General features: G+C 52.1%; 1 protein-coding gene across 2 annotated transcripts in view; it reads left to right on the forward strand.

The window, feature by feature from the left end:
* ABCB9 (ATP binding cassette subfamily B member 9) overlaps window positions 1–21,054 on the forward strand; it is a 46,024-nt gene extending 24,970 nt beyond the window's left edge. For both annotated transcript variants that reach the window (XM_020970196.2, XM_020970195.2), the window contains 8 exons: window positions 246–451; window positions 8,604–8,801; window positions 13,128–13,256; window positions 13,955–14,143; window positions 15,478–15,651; window positions 16,061–16,220; window positions 17,856–17,992; window positions 19,509–21,054. In XM_020970196.2, the coding sequence (XP_020825855.1) occupies window positions 246–451; window positions 8,604–8,801; window positions 13,128–13,256; window positions 13,955–14,143; window positions 15,478–15,651; window positions 16,061–16,220; window positions 17,856–17,992; window positions 19,509–19,820 (1,505 nt within the window). In that variant the 3' untranslated portion in view covers window positions 19,821–21,054. The remainder of the gene's footprint in view (window positions 1–245; window positions 452–8,603; window positions 8,802–13,127; window positions 13,257–13,954; window positions 14,144–15,477; window positions 15,652–16,060; window positions 16,221–17,855; window positions 17,993–19,508) is intronic.
* The last annotated feature ends 2,332 nt before the right edge of the window (window positions 21,055–23,386 follow it).

The raw sequence follows: 23,386 nt of genomic DNA on the forward strand, positions 1-23,386 counted from the left end.
CAGCAGCCATCACGGCACCTGGCACATAGTAGGCACTTAGCAAATGCTTTTCTTGTCTCCTAAGGCTGTGGGGAAGCCTGCTGTGGCATGGGGTGGGGCGTCACCACCCAAGGCCTCCTGGACCGTGAAGATTGTGGGTGGGTGAGACAGTCTGGCTGAGGAAGCCCCTTAGTGTCCCCTCCCCTCCCTTTCCCACTGTCCCTCTCACTTGGCCACCGTGCAGAGCTGAGCTGCCTGTGTTCCAGGGGACCTCATCTCCCGCCTAACCTCGGACACCACCATGGTCAGTGATCTCGTCTCCCAGAACATCAACATCTTTCTCCGAAATATAGTCAAGGTCACCGGCGTCGTTGTCTTCATGTTCAGCCTCTCTTGGCAGCTCTCCCTGGTTACCTTCATGGGCTTCCCCATCATCATGATGGTGTCAGATATCTACGGCAAGTACTACAAGGTAGGCCCCTGCCCTGCCCTTCCCTAGAACCAGACCCTGGCCCTGGCCTTGCTCCCTCCAGGTGCTGGGCCCCTGCCCTGCCCTTCCCTAGAACCAGACCCTGGCCTTGGCCTTGCTCCCTCCAGGTGCTGGGCCCCTGCCCTGCCCTTCCCTAGAACCAGACCCTGGCCCTGGCCTTGCTCCCTCCAGGTGTTGGGCCCCTGCCCTGCCCTTCCCTAGAACCAGACCCTGGCCCTGGCCTTGCTCCCTCCAGGTGCTGGACCCCTGCCCTGCTCTTCCCGAGTCCTACAAGATCTGGCCCTGACCCACTCTCCCAGAGTTCCACCCCAGACCTGGGGCTGTGCTGGGGGCCCCAGATGCTGAGATCCTCCCATGCTTCTTGGGTCCCTAGGGGAGCTAGCTGCAGGCCTGCTGGAACCTGGGTCCTCCAAAAAGTTGGAAGTCCAGTCTGGTGTCTGTGTGGCATCTTCTGGCTGGGTTGTCCTCCCAACAGAACATATCCCTTAGGGACAGGAACTGTGTGGCACATGTATATGGGTGGGGGGAACCAGCATGTGTGTGTATCTATTAAGGGCCTACTTTGTGCTAGGCCCGGGGATAACTGAAACATCCCCTGCTCTCCAGGTACTTACACTGCGCTGGGGGAGACAACCAGGACATATGTTCTGTATGAATATGTATAAGTGAATACGTACAAAGTAGTTCAACACAGAGCGGCTGGTGGGTATCAGGAAAACTGAGTATAGAAGATGGTCCAAGAGTCAGGGATTGTATGAAGCATCAGTAAGGAGGGAGTGCACTTTAAGCATGCGGCATGGCCAGTGCAAAGGCTTGGAGATGGGAGAAGACATGTCATGTGGGAGGAGCAGGAAGAGGTCAGTTTGGCGGGATCACAGAGTATGGGACAAGGAGGAATGGACAATGAGGCTGCAAAGATAGATGGGGGCCAGTGTCAGGGCTTTGCAGAGCTAACCAGACAAGCTTCTATCTTATACAAGAACCACTGGCATTGACTGAGTAGGAGAATCACACAGTCACATCTGTGGTGAAGGAAAATCACTCTGACAGCTGGGTATGTAGCTAGCCTGGCAGGGGGAGAGACTTGAGGCGCTGAGAAGGATCAGGAAGAGAGTGGGAGAGCAGGGAGCTCACATAGAATGGCCTCAATTTTCTTGGCGAAAGTAAAGCAGGGTCCTCCGCTGAGAGAGAGAGAGAGAGAGAGAGAGAGAGAGAGAGAGAGAGAGAGAGAGAGAGAGAGAGAGAGAGAGAGAGAGAATGAGGGGGCAGGGGAGAGAGAGAGGGAGGAGGGAGGGAGAGCGAGAGAGAAGAGGGAGGGAGAGACAGAGAGAGAGAAAAGAGACAGAGAGAGAGTGTGGGAGGGAGGGGGGAGCAAGGGCACTTGAGGAAGGCAGAGAAGGTTTGGAATTGCTCCTGGGGCTGGGGGGTGAGATGAGGAATCAATCCAGGAGGAATAAAAGGAGGGATCTGCAGCAAGGGGGGCCCAGTTGTAAGAATTTCTCCTGTGCCGTCAGCGGGTGTCCGTGAGTGAGAAGAGAGGAGGAGGAGGAGGGTGGAAACAAGTGAGGCTGAGGTTTGTCGAGGGCTGCGCAGCAGCCAGGGGCCAGTGAAGGATCTGTGAGCAGGGTCAGTGCCAGAATGATGTGGGACGGGAGGAGCTGGGGAGGAGCCTGAGGAAGTAGTGAGTGGGGCCAGCGCTAGGGACAGGTGTAGGAGGGGGAGGCCTCGGGAGAAGTGGAACATGTGTGTGGGTAGCGGTGAGATGTGTGCGTGCATGTGACCGCCCCTGTATGAAGATCCTGAGACTGAAGGAGGCTGAAGACATAGAAGGTGAGGGAGTGCCGACACGAATGTTGAAGCCCCCTGGTGTAAGGGTGGCAGGTGGGGAGCTGGTGAGCCAGGGGCTGAGCTCCTTGGGAAAGAAGAACAAAGGGGCTGGGGAGCCACAGATGGGACTGCATGCGATAGTGTGGCTGAAGGGCCTTCAGATGAGGAAAGGCTGCCGAGGATTGAGGGGAAGGAAAGTCTGGCAGTGGCCGTGGGAAGCAGGGTGTAGACTCTCCCTGCCAGCCCTGGCCAGTAAAGGGAAAGATGGAGAGGTGTTTGTTCACTATGGAACAGCAATTGCAGAGGCACACTGAAGTGGGCCGGTTTGTGGAGGATGGGAATGAAAGAGTAGGAGGTGGGAGTTAGCAATGGTTTGTATCTATTGGGCCAGTCATCTGTTACCACAGGGGAGGAGATGTTGCGGTGTGAGAGGTTGAGAGGTTGTGACCCCTCAAAGACCGTCGTCTGGAATAAATTCACAGACTCAAGCATTCTTTAATTCAAGGTGGCAAAGATTTGTTGTTGCGCTTTTCAGCGGGCAAGGATTCTTAAGGATTCCTGCAAGAGACTGAGAATGCCGCTAGGGTTTATATGGAAAAGAGCATGGGCAAGAAATGCCAGGAACACTGATGAGGTCATCCAAAGGTGCAGGTGTCTTTAGGAGCTATGGATGGGAAAGTACAGGGAGTATACGGGACAGGGAGGGGGATGGATCTTTGGAGTCTGGCAGGAGGAAGAGTCCTTGGGCTGGGTGAGGCACCCCTCTCCCTCTGTCTTGATGAATGCTCTGCAACAAAGGAAAGCTTTCTTACAAGACAGGAACTACTAAGGAATTGGGAGGCTTCCAGAGACCTGATCGGAGGGCTGGGGCCTGAGCAGCCCAGCTCTGCGTAGCTGTACCAGGGACAGAGATGAGGGTGGTGCTGAGGCCCATGCATGAATAACTGCCAGGCACAGGGTCCTCGGGCTGGGGAGAAACTGTCCTGGATAGTGGAGAAATTGGGGCACAAGTACAAGCGCCGGAGCACCCCATCAGAGAGAGATTCGGGAAGAGCAGTGGGGCAGAGGGGAGAGGCCTCAGCCTCCCAGAAGCTTGTTGCAGAGAACATGAGGCTGGGGCAGCTAGGTGGCCCTGAAGTCAGGAGGACCTGTGTTCAAATCCTGCCTCAGACCAAACACTTGACACTCGCTAGCTGTGTGACCCTGGGCAAGTCACTTAACCCCAATTGTCTTAAAAAACAGCAACAATAACAACAACAACAGAGAACATGAGGCCCAGGTCCGGGTGGTTACAGTTACTCCTGCTCCTCTTCCAGGGTGTCTGGGCGGGGCAGTGAGAGGGTCACGGGCTGGAGGTGCCCCCGTTGGCCTAGGTTTGTGTCTCGCTGTCACCTAGACCTGCTCCCATCTCTCTATCTGTCCATATTTCTGTTTGGGATTTCGGGGTGTGTGGTTCAAGCCTGTGACTTCGTCTGCATACAGCAGCATGGGCCTTTGGCAAGACTTCAGCCCAGGCCTCCTTGCATACAAGATCTGCTTGGAGAGGTCCATGGAAATTCCCATTAGAATGTGAGCTCTGTGCCAGTTAGGGATCACTTACTTCTTTGTCTCTGTGTCATTAGTGGCATTCAAACAATGCTTGTTGATTGATTGATTGGATTGGAGACTAAGGGGGGGCCTTAGCGATGGCTGGGCAGCCCACTTGGAGCTCCCTGGCCTGTGCCTCAAGGTGAGCCTGGGGCTTCTCTTCCCCGTCCCTCCCCAGCCACTGCCTCTTGCAGAAGCCAGGACAGAGAAGAGAGCGCCGTGGTTGTGTGTCAGGCTGGTCAGCCGTGGCCTCCCTCCCATTCCTCCCCACCCCCTTTTCCTGAAATGAATCAGTCCCCTAAAAACAGATCCTGATGTGTTTCCTCAGTCCCACCCTAGAGGTCCCTGCCCAGCCCCTGGGTCACATGGATCCTTTTTCCTGGCCAAATGGAAACACTGAATGTGGTGGGCTGAGCCTATGGGTGGGGCTCACCTGGCAGCCCCTGGGGCCTCTCTACCCCCCACCTCTCTGGTTCCCCCATCCCCTTAATAGCCAAACTCAGCAGATCCCAGAACAGCTTTTAGGGTCATAGCTCTAGAGCTGGGAGGGACCTCAGAGGTCTGCCCAACTCCCTTATTTTACAGATGAAGAAACCAAGGTCACACGAAGGGAAGTGACTTGCCCAAGGTATCTCTGTCTCTGTCTCTGTCTCTCTGTCTCTGTCTGTCTGTCTGTCTGTCTGTCTCTCTCTCTCTCTCTCTCTCTCTCACACACACACACACACACACACACACACACACACACACACACCGAGTAACTAGCAGGACCCAGGTCCTCAGACTTCAAATCAACACTCTTTGCGCCAAATCACATTTTGCATTTCCCTAGGCCCATCCAAAGCATTTATTGAACACCTACTAAGTGCCAGGCACTGTGCTAAGCTCTTCGAGGTGCTAACAATCTACCAATTGTAACAGCACAGTGTGCTCACAGTGTGAGTATAGAATATTTATAAAGTACATATACTGTGCTGGGTTGGGTGGAGGAAGGGGTGGTCGGCAAAGGCCTCCCCTAGGGGACACCCTGCGGCTGAGGCTGAATGGCAAGGCCTGGGGATAACTAGGGCAGAGATGCAGGAGATGAGCAGCTGGGAAGTCAGGAGGCCTGGGAGGTAAAGGAGGCCATAAGGCTGGAAGGGGAGCCTGGAACCAGACTGTGAAGGGCTCTAGGCAAAAGAGAGGAGGAGTGTGAATCTGATCCTAGAGGCACTGGAGAGCCAGAGAGAGGTGAGGTGCTTGAGCAGGAGAGGGACTTTACTTTGTGTGCCTCAGTTTCCTCATCTGTAAAATGAGCTAGAGAAGGAAGTGGTAAACCACTCCAGTATCATTGCCAAGAAAACCCGAGTGGGGTCATGAAGAGTCGGACACGACTGAAAAACGATTGAACACTACCACAAAGTGGCATAGAGGATAGAATTGGACTTGGGGTCAGGAAGACCTGGGTTTGAATCCTGCCTTAGACATTTATTAGCTGGGTGACGTTGGGCAAAACCTTTAGCTTTTCTCAGCCTCTGTTTCCTCCTGTGAAAAATGGGGCTAGCCCTAGCAGCTCCCTCCCAGGGTTGCTGCGAGGATGAGCACCCCGCTCATCTCATCAGGTCTTGTCACAAGCCACCATCTCTAAAGCTTCCCAGGACGCCGGTGTGCCATGTCGCTACAACAGAGGACTTAGAGGAAGGCGTTTGAGCGCCTCGTGCTCTCCTCCCTTCCCCTCTTCCCCCAACTCCATTTATCCCCATGAGCCGGCATTGACGCGGGGGTTTGGTGGCTCCCAGGAGGAGGGTCTTAGGATCAAGCAGTCAGTCGACAGTTAGCTGCCTGCTGTGTGCCAGGTATAGTGTTCAGTGTGTCAGCTCGGGACTCAGGAAGACCTGGGTTCAAGTGCTGCCTTGGACATGTATTGGCTCCCTTCTCCTGAACGAGTCAGTTCACTTCTTGGTAACCCCATGCTCTCTGCCCTGGTAGATGACATCTCCATATTGGGAACTGACTAAAACAGTGAAATCATAAATCCATTCCTCCCTTGTTCCCGGGTTTGGCACTGGGGACCGAAAGGCATCATTCCCTGTCTTTAAAGAGCTTGGAGGTCCCTTATTCCAGGGGTTCTTAACAATGTGTGTGTGTGTGAGATGGACCTGAATGAGAGACTAGTGAAACCTGTGGGCCCCTTCTTAGAATCGTGTATTTGGTTTGGCCGCTAGGTGCAGTGTACTAGCCTTAGAGTTCGAACCCTGCTTCAGACATTTATTAGCTGTGTGACCCTGGGCAAGTCACTTTACCTCTGTCTGCCTCAGTTTCCTCATCTGTAACATGGAGATAAGAATAGCACTTACCTCTGGGGTTGTTGTGAGATAATATTTGTAGAGCAATTCCTCAGCCTTAAAGCCCTATATAAATACTAGCTATTAGTATTATTTATTAAATGCATAAAATAAAACACACAAGGTTACAAGTTATATTGAAATACTATTACCAAAATATTTTGAAATCACACACACAAACCCTTTGCCTAGAGCAGCACCTTTGTTCTTTCTCAGATGAGGAAACTGAAGCGCAGAGGGGTCATGGCATCTGCCCAAGGTCACACCTGGCACAAAACAGCTCAGGCAATGGAAAGGCTACTCTGGTGTCAGATATGGGGCATCTCTGCTTCTGCATGGATCCACTTTGGCTCCCCTGGCGGCTGCCCGCCACTGGGGGCCTGCCTTAGCAGGTTCCCAAGTCTCCTGTCTGCCAGGGCCAGAGCATTTCTAGCTGACTGATCAGGGCCTTGGGTAGTTCAGAAAGGCCTCTCCTTATTAAGGCCTTCATATCATTTGTTGAACTGAATGTATCAGTCATCTCCAGGATAGAGGCATCCCCTCCCTCTAGCCTTGCAGGTAGTAACCTGTCCACTGCTTCTCCTCTTGTGTGACTCTTGTCCGTGGCCTCTATTAAACCTTCTTTTGGGATGGACATGTTGGCAGACAGGAGGGCTTCCTCTAGGCTTCTTGACATTAAGTGGGTCCCAGCACATCTCAAAGGCCATCCATCTGCCATCTCTTGCTTTCACTGCATGACTGACCCACCTCCTTTTCCTGTCTCTCTGATAATATCTTTTATGTTGCTTTGCGCACACAGTTCAGCTATGGTAATTGGCCCATCCGTCATCTCTTCACTGCCCTTCAGGTGAGGTCTTAACCTGTTTCCTCATCTGGAAAATGAGGGAGTTGCACAAGAGGAGGCTTTCTTAATCTTAATTGTGTCCCAGACTCCCTTAGGCATGCTGATGAAGCCTATGATCCCTCCGCAGAATAAGGCTTTTAAATGCATAGAATTACAAAAGAATGCAATTGTATTGATACAAATTTATAAAATATTTTTAATACTAAATTCACTTCTCTGTGCCTCAGTTTCCTCATCTACACTGTCAGTGTGTCCTTGAGCAAGTCACTTGACCTCCCTGGATCAATGTGGGGGTGGGTGGGGGACCAGTTGGCCTCAGAGGTCCTTCCCAGCTCTAGGAGTAGGATCCCATGAAAATCTGCAATTTTGATTGCCCAGAGATTGTGATAATCCATGATTCACATACAGATAGCAGCCCTGAAAGAATAGAAGTGGGAAAAAGATAGGATTTAGTTTCAGGGAGAAGCCTAGGGTTGTTAAAAGGTGTAGCACAATTCCTCAAATGCGATCCAACCTGTGCTTTTCCCTCTGTTCCATTTCTGGGCGCACATTATAGTCCAACTGTAACATCTGCTCAACACTTATATGCTAATGGAGCAGCTTTATGGGTTGTCCACCCCGTGGTGCAGTGCTGTCTAGATGACAAGCATTTTTTTCATCCAGTTGATTTTTCCTGTGTGGATGGTTAGGCTGAACTGAACATGATGCTCCTGGTGTGGTCTGACCAGTTCAGAGTATGATGGAATGATCACTTCCTTATAATTGAACATGGTGCCTTTTATAATTTGACCTAAGATTGCATTCTTGGCTGACATATTCATTCATTTACTCACATTGAGCTTGAAATCCACCAAAACTCCCCAGTCTGTTGTCTAACCACATCTCTCCCGTCTTGTCCTTGGGATGTTGGGTCTTTGAACCCAAGTGGAAGATTTTATGTGTCCTCCATTTACCATAGTTTCTTATCCATGGCGTGCAGCTATTTATGTTTTTCATGTGTTGGGCTTTTTGTTTTGTTTTGCTTTATTTTTTTGTTTTTTAAGGCAATTGACTTGCCCAGGGTCATACAGCTAGTAAGTGTCAAGTGTTTGGTCTGAGGCCAGATTTGAACTCAGGTCCTCCTGACTTCAGAGCCAGTGCTCTATCCACTGTGCCACCTTGCTGCCCCTTGAATATGTTTGGTATGAGGGACATAGCGGATAGAGAACTGGCTGGTCTTGGTGTCAGGAAAACCCAGGCCACCCCCAAACCCTACCTCTGACCCATACTATCTGTATGACCGTAGGCAAGTCACTTAACCTAGAAAACTCTCTAAGATTATACACCGCAGAGCAGGAGTTCATCTGTGTTGACAGATAGGAATTCCCAGTACCAGTGAAATCATCTGGCTTGTATCATCCACAGAGGGAGAGAACCCCAAAGGCTCTCTATGGTCTCTGTAGAGGAATCTTCAGACCTGACATGGAAGCACAATGGACATAGGGGACACAAGCTCTGAAATGATGCTAATTTGCCATTTCTTCTTCTTTTCCTTCTTGGGTTGGCCTGGATGTAGCGGCTTTCCAAAGAGGTCCAGAATGCCCTGGCCAGGGCTAGCAATACAGCCGAGGAGACCATCAGTGCTATGAAGACGGTCAGGAGCTTTGCCAATGAGGACGAGGAGGCCGAGGTGTATTATCGGAAGTTACAGCAGGTGTACAAGCTGAACAGGAAGGCATCCATGGCCTATACGTACTACGTGTGGGGCAATGGGGTAGGTGTCACCCACACTCCTACCCCCATCTAACCCTTAGCTTCTCGAGCTCCAGGGCCCAGCAGAGACATCTGTGCTGGTTGGGTCCCTGGAAAGTAGAACTTCCCCTCTCCCATCCGTCCCCACCAATTTCTGTCCTGTTTCCCGTATGTGCCAGAGATCCTGGGGAACCAGCGCTTCCTCTTTTCCCTTCCTCCCTAGCCCTGTCCTCTTCTAGTCTCTGTTTCCTGTATGGACCAGAGATCCCAGGAAGAGGAAGGGAAGGATCCATGGTGGGAAGGTACTGACTAGAGGGGCCCGATTCAACAAGAGGCTGACAAATAAGCCACAGTTCATAGGGTTCCAGGAAACTGAATTGCTAGTTCTTTACGGGAAAGACCTAGAGACAGGCCCTATCAGTGCATTCTCAGTGTCAGGAGAGACTGAGAACACCTTGTATTCACGGTAGTGGTGAGGGCACCAGTCCTTTAAGGCCCGTTTGATAAGGAGGGTGTGAAGGGAAAGGTCTGTATCAACTGTGCAACAATGCAAGATATTGCTGCTATTATAGATGGACATTTTGGTACCTTACTGGATTAGAAAGAGAACGTTGTTTTAATAAAAACTGCTGTTAGGTTTGCATAAAGAAACGCGGCTTTCAGACAGGATTTGGACAGTTTCGGACAGGAAAAAAAGGTCTGTGGTGTAAAATGCAGACATAAATCCCTTTGTGAATGATGTGGAATGGTGCCTCACTTGCACGTGTGTAGGAGAGTTCAGTGTTAGAAAGGGGCAGAGTAATGTCTGTCCACATCCAGTTTGAAGGCGTTCAGCAGTCAGCTGCTCCAGGTGAAACAGTCTTAAAGGAGCAGTGTACCTTGCAATAGGATCATGAAATCATAGACTGCATTCTAAAGGCCATCTAGTCCAGCCCCATCAGCCAGGATTTCAACCCAGATCCTCTGATGCTAAATCCAGTGCCATTTCCCTGCATCACATTGCCTCTAAGATGACAATAAGCTGATAACACCTGGCTCTCCTGGCGTGCTCACTTTGTTCTCCTTGTCCTTCTCTCTCAAGCCATGGAGTGGGGGCTGAAGTTCTCTTTCTTTGAACTCGAGCTTCCTTCAAAGAGCTAGGAGCCCAAGGGCATCTTCTGCAGTGGTCATGCAGGATCCCTGGGGCCAGCCTGGCAAACTCCAGAGAGCTACTCCACATACCCACATGACCTAGCTCCTGAAAGCTTGCTCCCAGGGCACTGTGATCTGGACGAGAACCACCTGACCCTGTGCTGTGAGCTGGGCCAGCTTCTTCCCCAGGAATGAGAAAGCCTCATGAAGTCATTCAAGTTGCTGCCAAAGCTCGGCCCAAGAGAGGGAGGATCAGTTGGGGTCAGGAAAGGGGAAGGGACTAGAGGAAAGATCTGTCGTTGAGTCATGTCTCTCTGACCCCAGGAACCGTGGCGCCACAAGCCCTTCTATCCTACTCTATCTCCCAAAGTCTGTCCAAGCTCATGTTTGTTGCTTCCATGACACTGTTTGTCAGTCTCCTCCTTTGCCATTCCCTTCTCCCTTTGCCTTTAATCTTTCCCAACACGAGGGTCTTTCCCAATGAGTCCCATCTTCTCATTGTGTGGCCAAAGTATCTAAGCTTTGTTGGTGTTGTTCATTTGTTTCAGCCGTGTATGACTTCATGACACCAGATGGGGTTTTCTTGGCAAAGATGCTGGAGCGGTTTGCTATTTCCTTCTCCAGCTCATTTCACAAATGAGGAAACTGAGACAAACAAGGTTAAGTGACTCGACCAGCGTCACCAGCTAGTCAGTGTCTGCGGCCAGATCGGAACTCAAGTCCTCTGGACTCCAGGCCTCACGCTCTATCCTTGCACCACCTAACTGCCTTATTTAAGCTTCAGCTTTAGTATTTACCCTTCCAGTGAATCTGGATTAATCTGAATTAATTTCAGTATTGACTGATTTGATCTCCCTGCTGAACAAGGGACTCTCCAAAGTCTTCTCCAGCACCACAACTTGAAGTCATTGATTCTGTGGTGCTCAGCTTTCCTCATAGTCCTACCCTCACAGCCTTATATTGCTGCTGGACAGACCGTAGCTCTGACTAGGTATTTGTCAGCAAGGTGGCGTGTCTGCTTTTTAGTGTGCTGTCCAGATCTGCTGCAGTTTTCCTTCCAAAGAGCAAGAATCTTTTAATTTCATGGTTTCATTCACCATCTACAGAGATCTTTGAGCCCAAGAATATTAAATCCCACACTGCTTTCATTTCCTCTGCCTCTATTTGCCAGGAAGTGATGGGACCAGTTGCCAAGATCTTAGTTGTTGGGGTTTTTTTATGTTAAGCTATTCATCTTAAATCTACTCATCACCTCCACTTCGTAGTCATAGGTCATACCAACATTGTCTTATGGTTTTCCCTACTGTCTTCAGTTTGCCTGAATTTTGCAATAAGCAGCTCATGATCTGAGCCACAGTCAGCTCAGGTGTTGTTTTAATTGACTCTATAGAGCTTCTCCCTCTTTGGCAGCAAAGTATAGAATCAGTCTGATTGTGATTTTGACCATGTGGTGATGTCCACGTATAGGATCACCTTTTGGGTTGTTGAAAAGAGTGCTTGCTGTGACCAGCGAGTTACTTTGACAAACTCTAGGAGTGTCTATGCCCTGCTTCATTCTGTGCTGCAAGGCCAAACTTGCATGTTGGTCCAATTGTCTTTAATTTCCTACGTTAGCATTCCAATCCCCTGTGATGAATGTGACATCTTTTTGGAGTATTCTTCCTAGAAGATATTGTAGGTTTTCGTAGAACTGCTCAGCTTTGGCCTCTTTGGCATCTGTGGCTGGAGCATAGATTTGTATTGCCGTGATGCTGAATGATTTGCCTTGGATTGGAACAGATATTATTTGGTCATTTTTGAGATTCTACTCTAGTACTGCTTTTCTCACTCTTTTGTTGCCTATGAAAGCTACTCCATTTCTTCTAAGGGATTCTTGCCCACAGTAGTATACGTGATATAGTGATCCCCTGAATTAAATTCACCCATTCCCATCCATTTCAGTTCACTGACACCCAAGGTGTCGATATTTATCTTTCCATCTCCTGTTTGACCACATCTTTCTGGAGCTCCTTGGAGTTGTCCTCCACTCTTCCCCAGTAGTGTATTGGAGACCTTCTGACCTGAGGGGCTCGTCTTCTGGTGTCATATTTTTCATCATTTTAGTACTGTCTGTGGGGTTTTCTTGACAAAGATACTGGAATGGTTTGCCATTCCCTTCTCCAGTGGATTGCCTTTTTTTGTCAGAGCTCTCTGCTATGACCCATCCATCTTGAGTAATTCTGCATGGCATAGCTCAGAGTTTCATTGAGCTATGCAAGCCCCTCCACCATGACAAGGCGGTGATCCAGAAGATGGAGGGAAAGATTGGGAAAGGTTTATGTGTGTTTATTAAGAGAAGGCCACTTGGGCACTGCTGGTCAGGTGAGACAAGGCCCCACCCTAGATTCCTGTTTGAAGCAGAAGAACAAAAACACCTAGAGGGTTTTCTGGGACACATTCAGAGACTTACCCAGGGTCACGTAGGTTGTGTGGGTCAGAGGTTGGATGTGAGTCTCTGCTGCGTCCCTCATGTGCTGAAAAATGAAAATAGCCGCAAGCTGTGGGTAAGAAATGATAGGAAACGAGAACATGGGAAGTCTTTTGCTCGGGTTCAAAGAATCAGCCTCCCAAGGACAATATGGGAGAGGTGTGGCTATGCAGTAGTTTTCTGGCCTCAGTTTTCCTTGTCTGTGTAACGGGGGTAGATTCCTCCCCTGTGTCACAGATGGTGTGTTTGTTTGTGGAAGGGGCATTCTCCCCAACGGGAAGTCTTAGCTTCTTGCCCTCCTCCTTTCCCTTTCTCCAGAGCGCAGGAAGGCAATCTCCTTTAATATTGGTGCCTCACCAGAGAGCCGGTACAGTGTCGTACAGGAGAAAATGCACTGGCTGTAGTCAGAGGACCCCTTTGGCTCTCTGTCTGTGGGTCCCTGAGCAAACTCCCTTGAACTCCCCGGGCCAATGGCCTCTACATCTAGGACTCTCTGGGGCCCACTTTCCTCATTTGTAAAATGAGGGGCCTGCAGCCGGACCAGATGGCCTCTGAGGAGTTGGGGAGGGTGGTCCCAGGATCCAGTGGGAGTGCAGGAGGCGGATTCCTGCCCAAATCTGAGTTTTTCTCCGCTGACTCCCTTGACATACCCCCTCCCCCATCTCTGTCCCCTGTCAGGCTAGTGGGGCACAGCCTGAATCAGGACCTTTTGACCCAAATCCCACTTCCCTTTGTCCCCTGGGCCTCTAGCTCACCCTGCTGGTGGTGCAGGTCAGCATCCTCTACTACGGGGGCCACCTCGTCATTTCAGGCCAGATGACCAGCGGGAACCTCATCTCTTTTATCATCTATGAGTTTGTTCTGGGAGACTGTATGGAGGTGAGCATGGGGTGAGGAGAGTGGGCTGCGGCACAACCATGGGCAGGGTGGAGCAGCAGAATGACCCAAGGATGGGGAGGGGGCTGCAGAGACTGGGCATGTTCGGTGCGAAGAAGAGAAGCCTTGGGGAGCGGTGAGAGGGACGCAAGAGCCACGTTCCAGAGTTTGAAGGCCGGTCACGGGGAGGAGGCACCAGCCTCATTCCACTGGGCTCCCAGAGGAGACGGAGGCTCGGTGTCAAGAAGTGCTTCCTAGCAATGACAGCTGTCCCACTGTGGGGTGGGCCGGCCTTCCTCCCTGGAGGCCTTTACGCAGGGCCTCAGCACCACTTGTCAGAGAGATGGTAGTGAGGGTTCTCATTCAGGGAGCAGCTAAAGGAAATGGCTGCTGAGGACCCTCCCAGCTCTCCAAGGCTAAAAAAAAGCCAGAATGTGCCTGAGGAAAGGGGGATGGAGCCGGTGGGGACGCTGATGGGGCACAGTCTCTTGCTGGGAAGCAGATCGCCCCAGGCTCTTTGGGAAGGTCCTTGCCTCTATGCCATCTCTCTGCAGGGTGGGGGTCGGGGATGGGAGGCAGACCTTCCCTTCTCATCCTCTGTGCTCAGCCTCTGTATTCTCTTGGCCCATGGGGAGGAGATTCCCACAAGTTACTAGGTAGTAATTTGGAGGGAATGGTGGGGATGCTTTGTGTCTCTGCAGTCAGTCGGCTCTGTCTACAGTGGCTTGATGCAGGGGGTAGGAGCAGCCGAGAAGGTGTTTGAGTTCATTGACCGGCAGCCAACCATGGTGTATGATGGGACCCTGGCCCCTGATCACCTGGAGGGTCGAGTGGACTTTGAGAATGTCACCTTTACCTACCACACCCGTCCTCACACCCAAGTCCTGCAGGTGAGCGGGAGACCTCAGGGCAGCAATGTTCCGGCTGGAGGCCAACCGTGGCAGGCAGGCCTTCTGGTGGGTGGGGAGAGAGGCTGAATCGCAGGTGCCCAGAAAGTTGGGGGCTTCAGTGGCCTCCGTTCCTTTTCCCTCCTAGACAACCTCAAATTCTCCCGCACGTCTGTTTTGTGTTGTAACCTTTCCCTCCCCAGCAGGACAAGACCATCTGTCCCTCTATCTTTGTATCCCTAGCAGCTAGTTCAGCACCTTACACACAGTCGGTGTTTAATGCACGCTTCTTGGTTTGGATGGTCTTTTCCTCCTCCAGAAAATGACAGGGATGGCCCAGACAATCTCTGAGGTCTCTTCCAGCCCCGGCACTTTGCACGGTTTGGCCACCCCTGTCTAGGAAGGAGATGGGCAGAGTCAGAAGAGAGCAGTGTCGCCCAGGCAGAAGCAGGGCCCTCTGGCTGATGATGAAGAGGCCTGGGCCTTCAAGACCTTAGAGAGCCTGGGGGCTCAGAAACATTGGCCTGGGGAGAGGGGGATGTTGGGAAGTAGGGAGAGAGGCTCCCAGATTTCCTAAGCACTGAGGGTCCTAAAAGTGACCCAGCACTGGGAGGGAAGAGCTATCCCTGGATGCCAGGCTATACCGTTGGGCTTAAACCAGTGGAATCAAATTCACCAAGTATCAAGGTCAAGTCTTCAGCTTGGATTTAAAAAACCAATGTCAGAAGTTCAAGATGGGGAGGCATGGTTAGGTAGCAGTTTGTCTGAAAAAGATCCCAGGGTTTTAGTGGCCCGCACACTCAGTTTCAGTTAGTTGTGTGCTATGGTAGTCAGGCTGCATTGAGAGGGTCGTGGTGAAGAGGCCCAAGAAGGCAGTGATTTTACTGTTCTCTGCTCTGGTCAGACCAGATCTAGAGTCATGTTCAGTTCTGGCCATCACGGTTTAAGAAGGGCAGCGAGCTGGAGAATATTCAGGGGACGGTCAGATGGAGAAGGGTCTCACATCTGCCACGTGAGAAACCGTTGAAAGAACTGGGACATTGAGCGTAGAGAAGGGGCTACATAGGTGTGGGAGGGGCGGGGCACAAGAGTCGTCTTCAAGCATTGGAGAGGTTAATGGTGTTCTGCTTGGCCCCAGAGGGCTGAACCAGGAGCAACTGGTGGGGCCTGGGAAGCGTCCAGTTCAGGCTGGGTGCCAGGAAGCACAGTGGGAGCCGCCCCGAAGTGCCTCAGGATGCCTCAGGGTTGGGAAAGGCTCATCCCTGGAAGTCTCAGGAAGACCGCTTGTCAGAGTGGGCAGGGGGAGAGCCTGAGCACTGTGTCTCTGTCTCCTACAGAATGTTTCCTTCACCCTCTCCCCGGGGAAGGTGACTGCCCTCGTGGGGCCCTCAGGGAGTGGGAAGAGCTCCTGTGTCAATATTCTGGAGAACTTTTACCCTGTGGATGAGGGTCGGGTGCTGCTGGACGGGCAGCCCATCAGCTCCTACGAACACAAGTACCTGCACAGAGTGGTAGGTAGGCTGGGGTCCTCTGGGCAGTGGCCAACGGGGCTGCTAGGACCTTGGCCTTGCGATGCTCGATGGAAAGCAAGCTTCTTGATGGCAAGGACCGATTTGTTTATGGCGCTGCAGCCTCAGTACGTAGTGTAGTGCCTAACGCAGAGCAGGGCTTAAATTGCTGAGTGAGCTGTATGTCTGGCTGCTGGTACATCGTAGGTGCCTAATACATGCTTATTGATTAATTAATGTATTGGCGTAACCGTTAGACTAGGGACAGCTTGAGTTGACTTACAGTTTATAAGCTTTCCAAGCTCCCCGGAGTCGGTTTTTGGTCGGATGGAATAGGATGGAGGGATTCCAACTCAGCTGTCTGTCATCCTCATCTCTTCTTCCTCTGCTGCCCCCTTGCCCCCCCATGCAGATCTCCCTGGTGAGTCAGGAGCCCGTTCTGTTTGCTCGCTCCATCACGGACAACATCTCCTACGGGCTGCCCTCGGTACCCTTCGAGCTGGTGGTAGAGGCCGCCCAGAAGGCCAATGCTCATGATTTCATTATGGAGCTGCAGGATGGCTATGGCACAGGTATGGTCCGTGAGGGGTGGCAAGGCCACACACACACACGCACGCACATACACAAAGCATGCCGAGAACGCCTTCATGCCTAAAGAATATTTTCCCTCCTGACACTGGAGATTCCCCAGTAGAACTTCTCTGAGTATGGGCTGCATTCACATCCTGCCCTGGACACTCACCAGCTGTGTGACTAGGAGCAAGTCTTTTGACTCAATCCATCAAACTGTGAGCTCCCTGCGGGCAGGGATGGTCTTTGGCCTCTTTGTGTCTCTTCAGCACATGGCGCAGGCTCTGGCACACACTGGACACTTACTAGGTGTTTATTGCATTGAATTGACTTTTTGGAGCCTTAGTTTCTTGGTCAGTGAATCGGGATAACCCTGTAGCACTTGCCTCATAGGATTGTCACAAAGACCCAACAAAATAATGTCCAGAAGCAGCATAGAGATGTCAGCTGGGCTTATTCTTGCCAAATTCTTTTCTTGGCTTTTCTATTTATGGCTTTTTTCATGCTATCTCCATTTCTGAACATAGCCTTCCCTTTCCCTTACCCAGCTGGTCATCACTTGTAACAAAAATTAAGAAAGGAGGGGAAAACAGTTCTGCAAAATTACCCCACCCATCAGCTGAATCTGACAGTGTATGTCGTGTTCTCCACCTCTCCCCCTACTCCCCCCACTGCTGCAAAGGGGTGCGGCTGAAGTTTTTTATTTGGGGCTGTTTATGTTGGTCTTTTATGTTCATTTTTTAAATTTAAATTTTATAATTTTTTGCAGTTAGTGAGTATATATTTTCTCTCTTCCGCTTTCTTTTCTTTTTTCCTTCCTCTCCTCTTCTTTCCTCCCTTCTCCTCCTTCTCCTTCTCCTCCTCCTCCTCCGCCTCTCCTTCCTTCTCTCCTCTCCCTAACCCTCTTCAAAAGCCCTCATGACAAACGTTCATAGTCAAGTAAAACAAATTCGCATATTGGACACATCCCCAGATTTGTTTCATTCTCCAGCCTGCGTCCATCACTTCTCTGCTTCATCCTCCATCTTTTTAATCATGGCTAGTCACTGCACTGATCAGAGTCCTTCAGTCTTTCAGAGTATACATTGTCCTCTTGGTTCTGCTCGCTTCACTCTGTATCTGTTCATAGAAGTCTTTCCAGTTTGGAGGTGAATCTTCTCACTTCTTCACTGGGGCCAAGCTGGGTCATCATAATTAGGCAGAATTCTGTTTTATGCTGCCCTTTCCATGTACGTTTTTTAGTCATTGCGTTGCTCCTGGCTCTACTCTCTTCACTCTGCATCCGTTCATCTAAGTCTTCCCATGCTTCTCTGAATTCCTCATGTACAGCAGTAACATAGTGATGGACCATATGTACTCAGCCCTTCCCCAGTCAGGTGGATCACAGACCTCTTGTGAACACCCAAGAGGAGGGGGAGCAGGGGGTGGGGGGGACCATCAAGGTGCTTTAACTTGCCACTTTCTTCTCTGGAAGGGACTCCTGGAGGCTGCTGCCTGTGGTGGTGGGCGGGGAGAGTCACAGAGACAGCGGGGGCCACCCCTCAGCCACTGTCAGGATTTCACTGTTTGCTCCAGCCCCGTGGGGAAAGCCCTGATCTGTTCCCTGCATCTTGAGCCAACTTTATTGCCTGCCACAGAGACTGGAGAAAAGGGAGCCCAGCTGTCCGGCGGTCAAAAGCAGCGAGTCGCCATGGCCAGAGCCCTGGTCCGGAACCCGCCTGTCCTCATCCTGGATGAAGCCACCAGTGCCCTGGATGCAGAAAGCGAATACCTGGTAGGTGGGAGCAGGGGGTGGGGCTGGGAGGTCAGCAGGAGGAAGGCTGCTCTGGGGCGGGCCCTCCTGCCTGGGGACACTTAGCAATTAGATGGGCTGGAAGAAGATGGTCCTTGACTTGCTCTGAGACTCTGAACAAGTCCCTCACCTCTCTGAGCCTCAGTTTCCCCAAACTGTGAAATGGGGGGGTAGGGATTAAGAGAGGCGGCATGGTGTGCTAGATAGGTGCTGAGCTTGGCATGGGGGGGGGTTGGGACTAAGAGAGGCAGCACGGTGTGCTAGATAGATGCTGAACTTGGCATCTGGAAGACACCGTGACAGGTCCCGCCTCTGACATGCAGCTGGCTCTGTGATCTTCAGCAAATCATTCACCTCTTAGAGCCTCACTTTCCTCAGGAGTTAAATGATGGGATTAAATGGTTCTGAGGGTTATTCCAGTGTTAGATCCATGATCCGTGCTCCTAAGTTACCCAGCTTCCCTTAAACTCAGTTTCCCCTTCTGTACAATGAAGGGGTTGGACCAGATCTCTAAAGTCCCTTCCAGCTCTAAATACAGGGCATTTAATGGCCTGGAGGATAGCTAATACGGTAGATGATAGTTAAAATCCAAAAAGATACCGACAGGCTAGATGATTGGACCGAATATAAGAAGACGAAATTCAGTAACGATAAATGTAAAGTCTTGTACTTGGGTCCAAAAAAAATCAGCTTCATAAGCATAGGACAAGGGAGAAATGATGTGCCAGAGTTCTGAAGATCTTGGGGTCTAAGTGGACCACAGGCTCAAGATGAACCAGTGGTATTGGCCAAAAGCAAGTCTATTCTTGGGTTGCATTAGGAGTAGCACAGCTTTTAGGAATAGGCAGGGGGTTAGTCCGACTGTCCTCTGCCCTTGCCAGACCTCAGCTGGAGTGTTCTGTTCTGGGCCCCACTGCTTAATAAAGAGATTGCTAAGATGGAGAGCATCCAGAGGAGGACGGCCAGCAGGGTGGCACCTTGGGTGCGTGGCCTGAGAGGATTGGTTAAAGGATCTGGGCGTGATTAGGGACGCTGGGGAGGGACACATCTGAAAGGCCGTCATGAGCAGGGAGGCACCTTGTGCTGCTCGGCCCTAAGGGACACAACCAGCCCAGTGCTGGAAGGTTGCAGAGTCAGACTGAGGCAGGAAGAACTTCCTAGAGGTCAGAGCCGTCCAGGAGTGATCTGACCTGCCTCCGGGGCGGGGGGGGGGGGCTCCTCCTGCCGGGAAGCCTTCGGACAGAGGCTGGCGAGAATCTCCTGGGGACATCCCAGCGAGGGGAGCCCTTTGGACATGGGTTGGGTTCATGGGCCACCGAGATTCTTTCCCATTCTCAGATTCTGGGATTCTGGGGTCCAGGAGAAGAGGTGATGGATGTGAGGTCCAGGGAAGGGAACCCAATCTTGTGGCTTGTGAACTCGGGGCCAGGATCGCAGCTCTGTGCCCACTGTGCCCACCATCCTGCCCCATCCCGCCATCCCCTTCTCTGTCCTGCAGATCCAGCAGGCAATCCACGGCAACCTTCAGAAGCACACAGTCCTGATCATTGCCCACCGCCTGAGCACCGTGGAGAAGGCGCACAGCATCATTGTGTTGGACAAGGGGCGTGTGGTGCAACAGGGGACCCACAAGCAGCTGCTGACCCAGGGCGGTCTCTACGCCAAGCTGGTTCAGCGGCAGATCCTCGGACTGGAAATGGACACAGAGGATGACAGTGGAGGGGGTGGGGGCAGCCAACAGGAGATGAAACCCTTCCCCTCCAGCCGCAAGGAGCCCCCGGACGGGCACGACGAGGTGCACAAGGCGTGAAGCCCTCTTCCTTCTTCCCCCCATCCCCAGCCTAGGCTGGGAACGGGGCTGCAATGCCTGAGCTGGCAGAAGCCCCGGAGGGAGGCCCCGGGCAGCCCAGCCCAGAGCCTGCTGGGACCTGGGGCGCGTCTCACTTGAAGACAGAGGCTCAAGACCATGCCCTGGAGGGCAAAGCCTGTTTACTAGTTGAGCACATTACCGCTTCATGCTCCCCTCCCCACCTCTACAGAAGACAGGCCCCCTCCTCCTCCTGGCTCCTCGAGGCTGGGCTCCTAGCAGAAAGCCGGAGGTGTGCTCCCTCCCTTACCAGGCAGTGCCACCCCCCTCTTCTCTCTGGCCCGGCCCGCATCCCTGCCTGAGTCCTAGGGTCACTGGGGGAGGAGGCAGGTCCGTGTAGTTCCGCCCTGGCGGCCCACCTAGTGCTGCACTGGCGGGTCCCTCTGCGCAGGCGCTTCCTGGGGAGTCAGAGACCCATTCTGAAGCAGAGCTGTCCCCGGGGTTCAATCCTTGGGTCCAGCCGAGTGTAGCCCCATGCAGCTTCTGATTGTTCTTCAAAAAAAAAAATCATTTCTCCATCGAATAGCTAGGAAAGACTCGGGGCAGTCCTATGAGAAATTCCCCAAACCTCCATTCCCCCTGGGAGCTGAGAGTGACTCATCCTCCCCGCTGGGAAACAGGCCGGTGGTAGCTGTGGAGAGTTAGCGTCTGCCACCTGCCCACCCCCGCCCTCAAATGGCAGAGGAGGCCCAGCTAGCTGAATCCCTCCCAGGCGCCTCAGGGTCGGAGGGCCAGCTCTACTCCCTTTATGCCCTTACCCCCTGCCTGTTGAGTGAAGGAGAGGAGGGTCAGAGGAGGTGGGCCACAGGGTCGGGCCAGGCTGGAGTAAGGGGGAAATCCTTAGTGTCTTCCTCCCTTCCGTGCCGCTGAAGCCAAGCCAGTCTCACTGTGAACCACAATGAACCTTAATCCTGGGGAGTGAGGGGCCAGACGGCAGGCCATGGCACTGCCTTGATGGCTGGCACCCATCTCCAGCACTTCAGGCTCCCTGTCCCTGCCAGCTGGCAGCCTCCCCTCCTCCTTCGCTCTCCTCTGTTTGCTGGTCTTTTGGTGGTGATGTTCTGTTCTCTGTTTGTCGGGTTGCTGGGAGGGTCAGGGGAGGCTGGGCCTGGTTCCGGGCTTTTTCCAAACCCTTGGAGGAGCCCTCCTCTCAATAAAGTACACCTCTGTTCCTCTAGCCACCAGCTGCCTTCTGCGTCTGCCTCGGCTCCACCCTGTAGGTTCCTGATTGGAGGGGTGGCTGATGGGGCCAGCAGCCCTCCCCTGGGCTCCACAGGTGCCTCCTGGGCCCTGGCCTCGTGTGTTTCCCTGGAATTAAGGCAGTCACGCCTGGGCACTCTCTGCTGGGGAGCTCAAGGGCATCTGAGCCATAGTGGGATATTCTTCTTCCCATTGTGAGCGAGATTATGAAGCGCCCCGGCCCCTTCTCTCCACAGCATTTCCATCCCCAAAGGCTTCAGAAGCTGAGGAGAACAGGGCCCTGGACCCTCGGCTCTGCATCCTGTGCCAGGCCTGCCTTTCCTGGGTAGGGCCCTGCCAGCTGGCGGCTTCCCCATCATTTTAGCTCCAGTTGTGTATGTGATGGTGTGGGTCTGCCTGCCTCTATGAGACTCGGGTTTGTTAATAAAACAGGGAACTTTCATGGAGCTTTCCCCGCCCCCTTCCCTTTGGTGTTCCTGGAACGCCCTTGGATTCCTAAGACTTCTCCGACCTTCACATCAGCCTTGCCCTCTCCTGTGCCCGGGCCTTTCTCCTGGCAGCCACACTCAGCCTGGCAGGCTCCCAAGGGACCATATGCTAAGTCAGGTGGTGCTATGGTTAGAGCCCTGGACCTGGAGTCAGGAAGACCTGAGTTCAAATCCAGCTTCAGACACTAACTAGCCACGTGATCCTGAGCTTACACCCTGTTTGCCTCAGTTTCCTCAGCTGTAAAATGGGATAATAACACGGCAATGTTGTGAGGGTCCAATAAGATAATGTTTGTGAAGCACTTAGCACAAGCTTGGCACACATAAATGCTTATTTTCCCTGCCCTTTCCCTTCCTGTGGGTGCTCTCATCCTCTCTGTTTTCCAGATAAGTAAACAGAGGCCAAAGGCAACACCAGCTGTTTGAAAGGGACCGTAAAGTCCATCCACGGCCCTTCGTTTTATACACAAGGAAACAAGCCTGCAGAGCGGAAGTAACCTACTCCAGGTCACACACTGCTTTTCTATGTAGCAGAGGCTGGATCCCCGGTCCCTCTGGCTCTCCCTATATCCCAGAGCTGGTACCTGGAGCGAACATTTACCTAGTGCTTTCCTCACAAGGACCTTGTGAATTAGGTGCTCTTGTCCCCATTTTACAGATGAGTGACCTGGGTCTGAGGGGGGAAGTGACTTACCCAGGATCACACAGCTAAGGAAGTGTCCAAGGCAGGATTTGAATCCAGGTCTTTCTGATTCCTGTTGTACCACTTAGCTGCCATAACCCGTGACTTAGGGACTCTGGCTTGGCTATCCAAACATCTCTGTCTTACCACATAATGAGATTCCTCCTCACCCCCACCACCCTTTTCACCTTTTTCTGGAATTTGGCCAGACATTCTCTCCTCTAGCTTCCCTGAGCTAGAAGCACTGACCGCTCCCTCACCCCCCAATCCCCTTTTAATTTCCTTCTGTTGCCTTGATGTCTCTGGGCAGAGGCTGCTGAGCTGGGCAGGATGTGGGTTTGTGATCCATGCAATCAGCAGGCCTTCCTCCTGAGAAGTACCAGGGCTGAGCTGAGCTGTGTCCTCACCTACAGGGACTCACTCTTCCCTGGAGGGAAGGTGGGACCAAGGCCAGTGGAATAGACCTTCCCTTAGCAAACATGGGTGGGTTATGCTGAGCCCCGGTGCTCCAGACTAGTCAAAAGGGAATTAGATACTAGCTTGGAGGGAAGAGAGAGGCCCTCTGTGTGTGTGCTGGTGCCTGTGCCAGACAACTGTGTGCTTTGTGCTGTTCAAGCCAAGGAAGGGAGGGCAGGAGAGTTTCCTGCTCGGTAACAGGAATCTGACGTCATCCTTCACTGCCCCCCACCCCCGGCCATGCCAACTGTCAGAATTCTAGAGCTGGCGGAAGCCTAATAGAGCAGCCTCCTGATTTTACATTTGGGGAAACTGAGGCCCAAGGAGGGAGTGCTTCCCCAAAGTGGAATGGAGAGATGACTGGTGATCACCGAGGCTGAACTGTGGCCCCCATGGGAGATTAAGCAATCACCCAAAGTCACAGAAATAGGATTGGGCCAGTTTCCTTTTAACAGACCTGAGGCTATTTATATTTGAGTGTTTTCCCTTCCACAATAAATTCTCCCACATTCTCCTCTGCAAATGAGTTTTCCATGCAAGTTACATTAATGAGGAAGCAATAGTAAAAATGCCAGTTGACAAATCTATTGCTCTTTACAATTTACAAAGGGATCCCTTTAATGTGAGCTCATTTCCGACCAGCCTCCAGCAACAATTAGGGCAATTGTACTAACTCTTTTTTC

The sequence above is a fragment of the Phascolarctos cinereus genome, unplaced genomic scaffold, assembly GCF_003287225.1.
Source record: "Phascolarctos cinereus isolate Bilbo 61053 unplaced genomic scaffold, phaCin_HiC Scaffold_4;HRSCAF=312, whole genome shotgun sequence".
Taxonomy (NCBI): Eukaryota; Metazoa; Chordata; class Mammalia; order Diprotodontia; family Phascolarctidae; genus Phascolarctos; species Phascolarctos cinereus.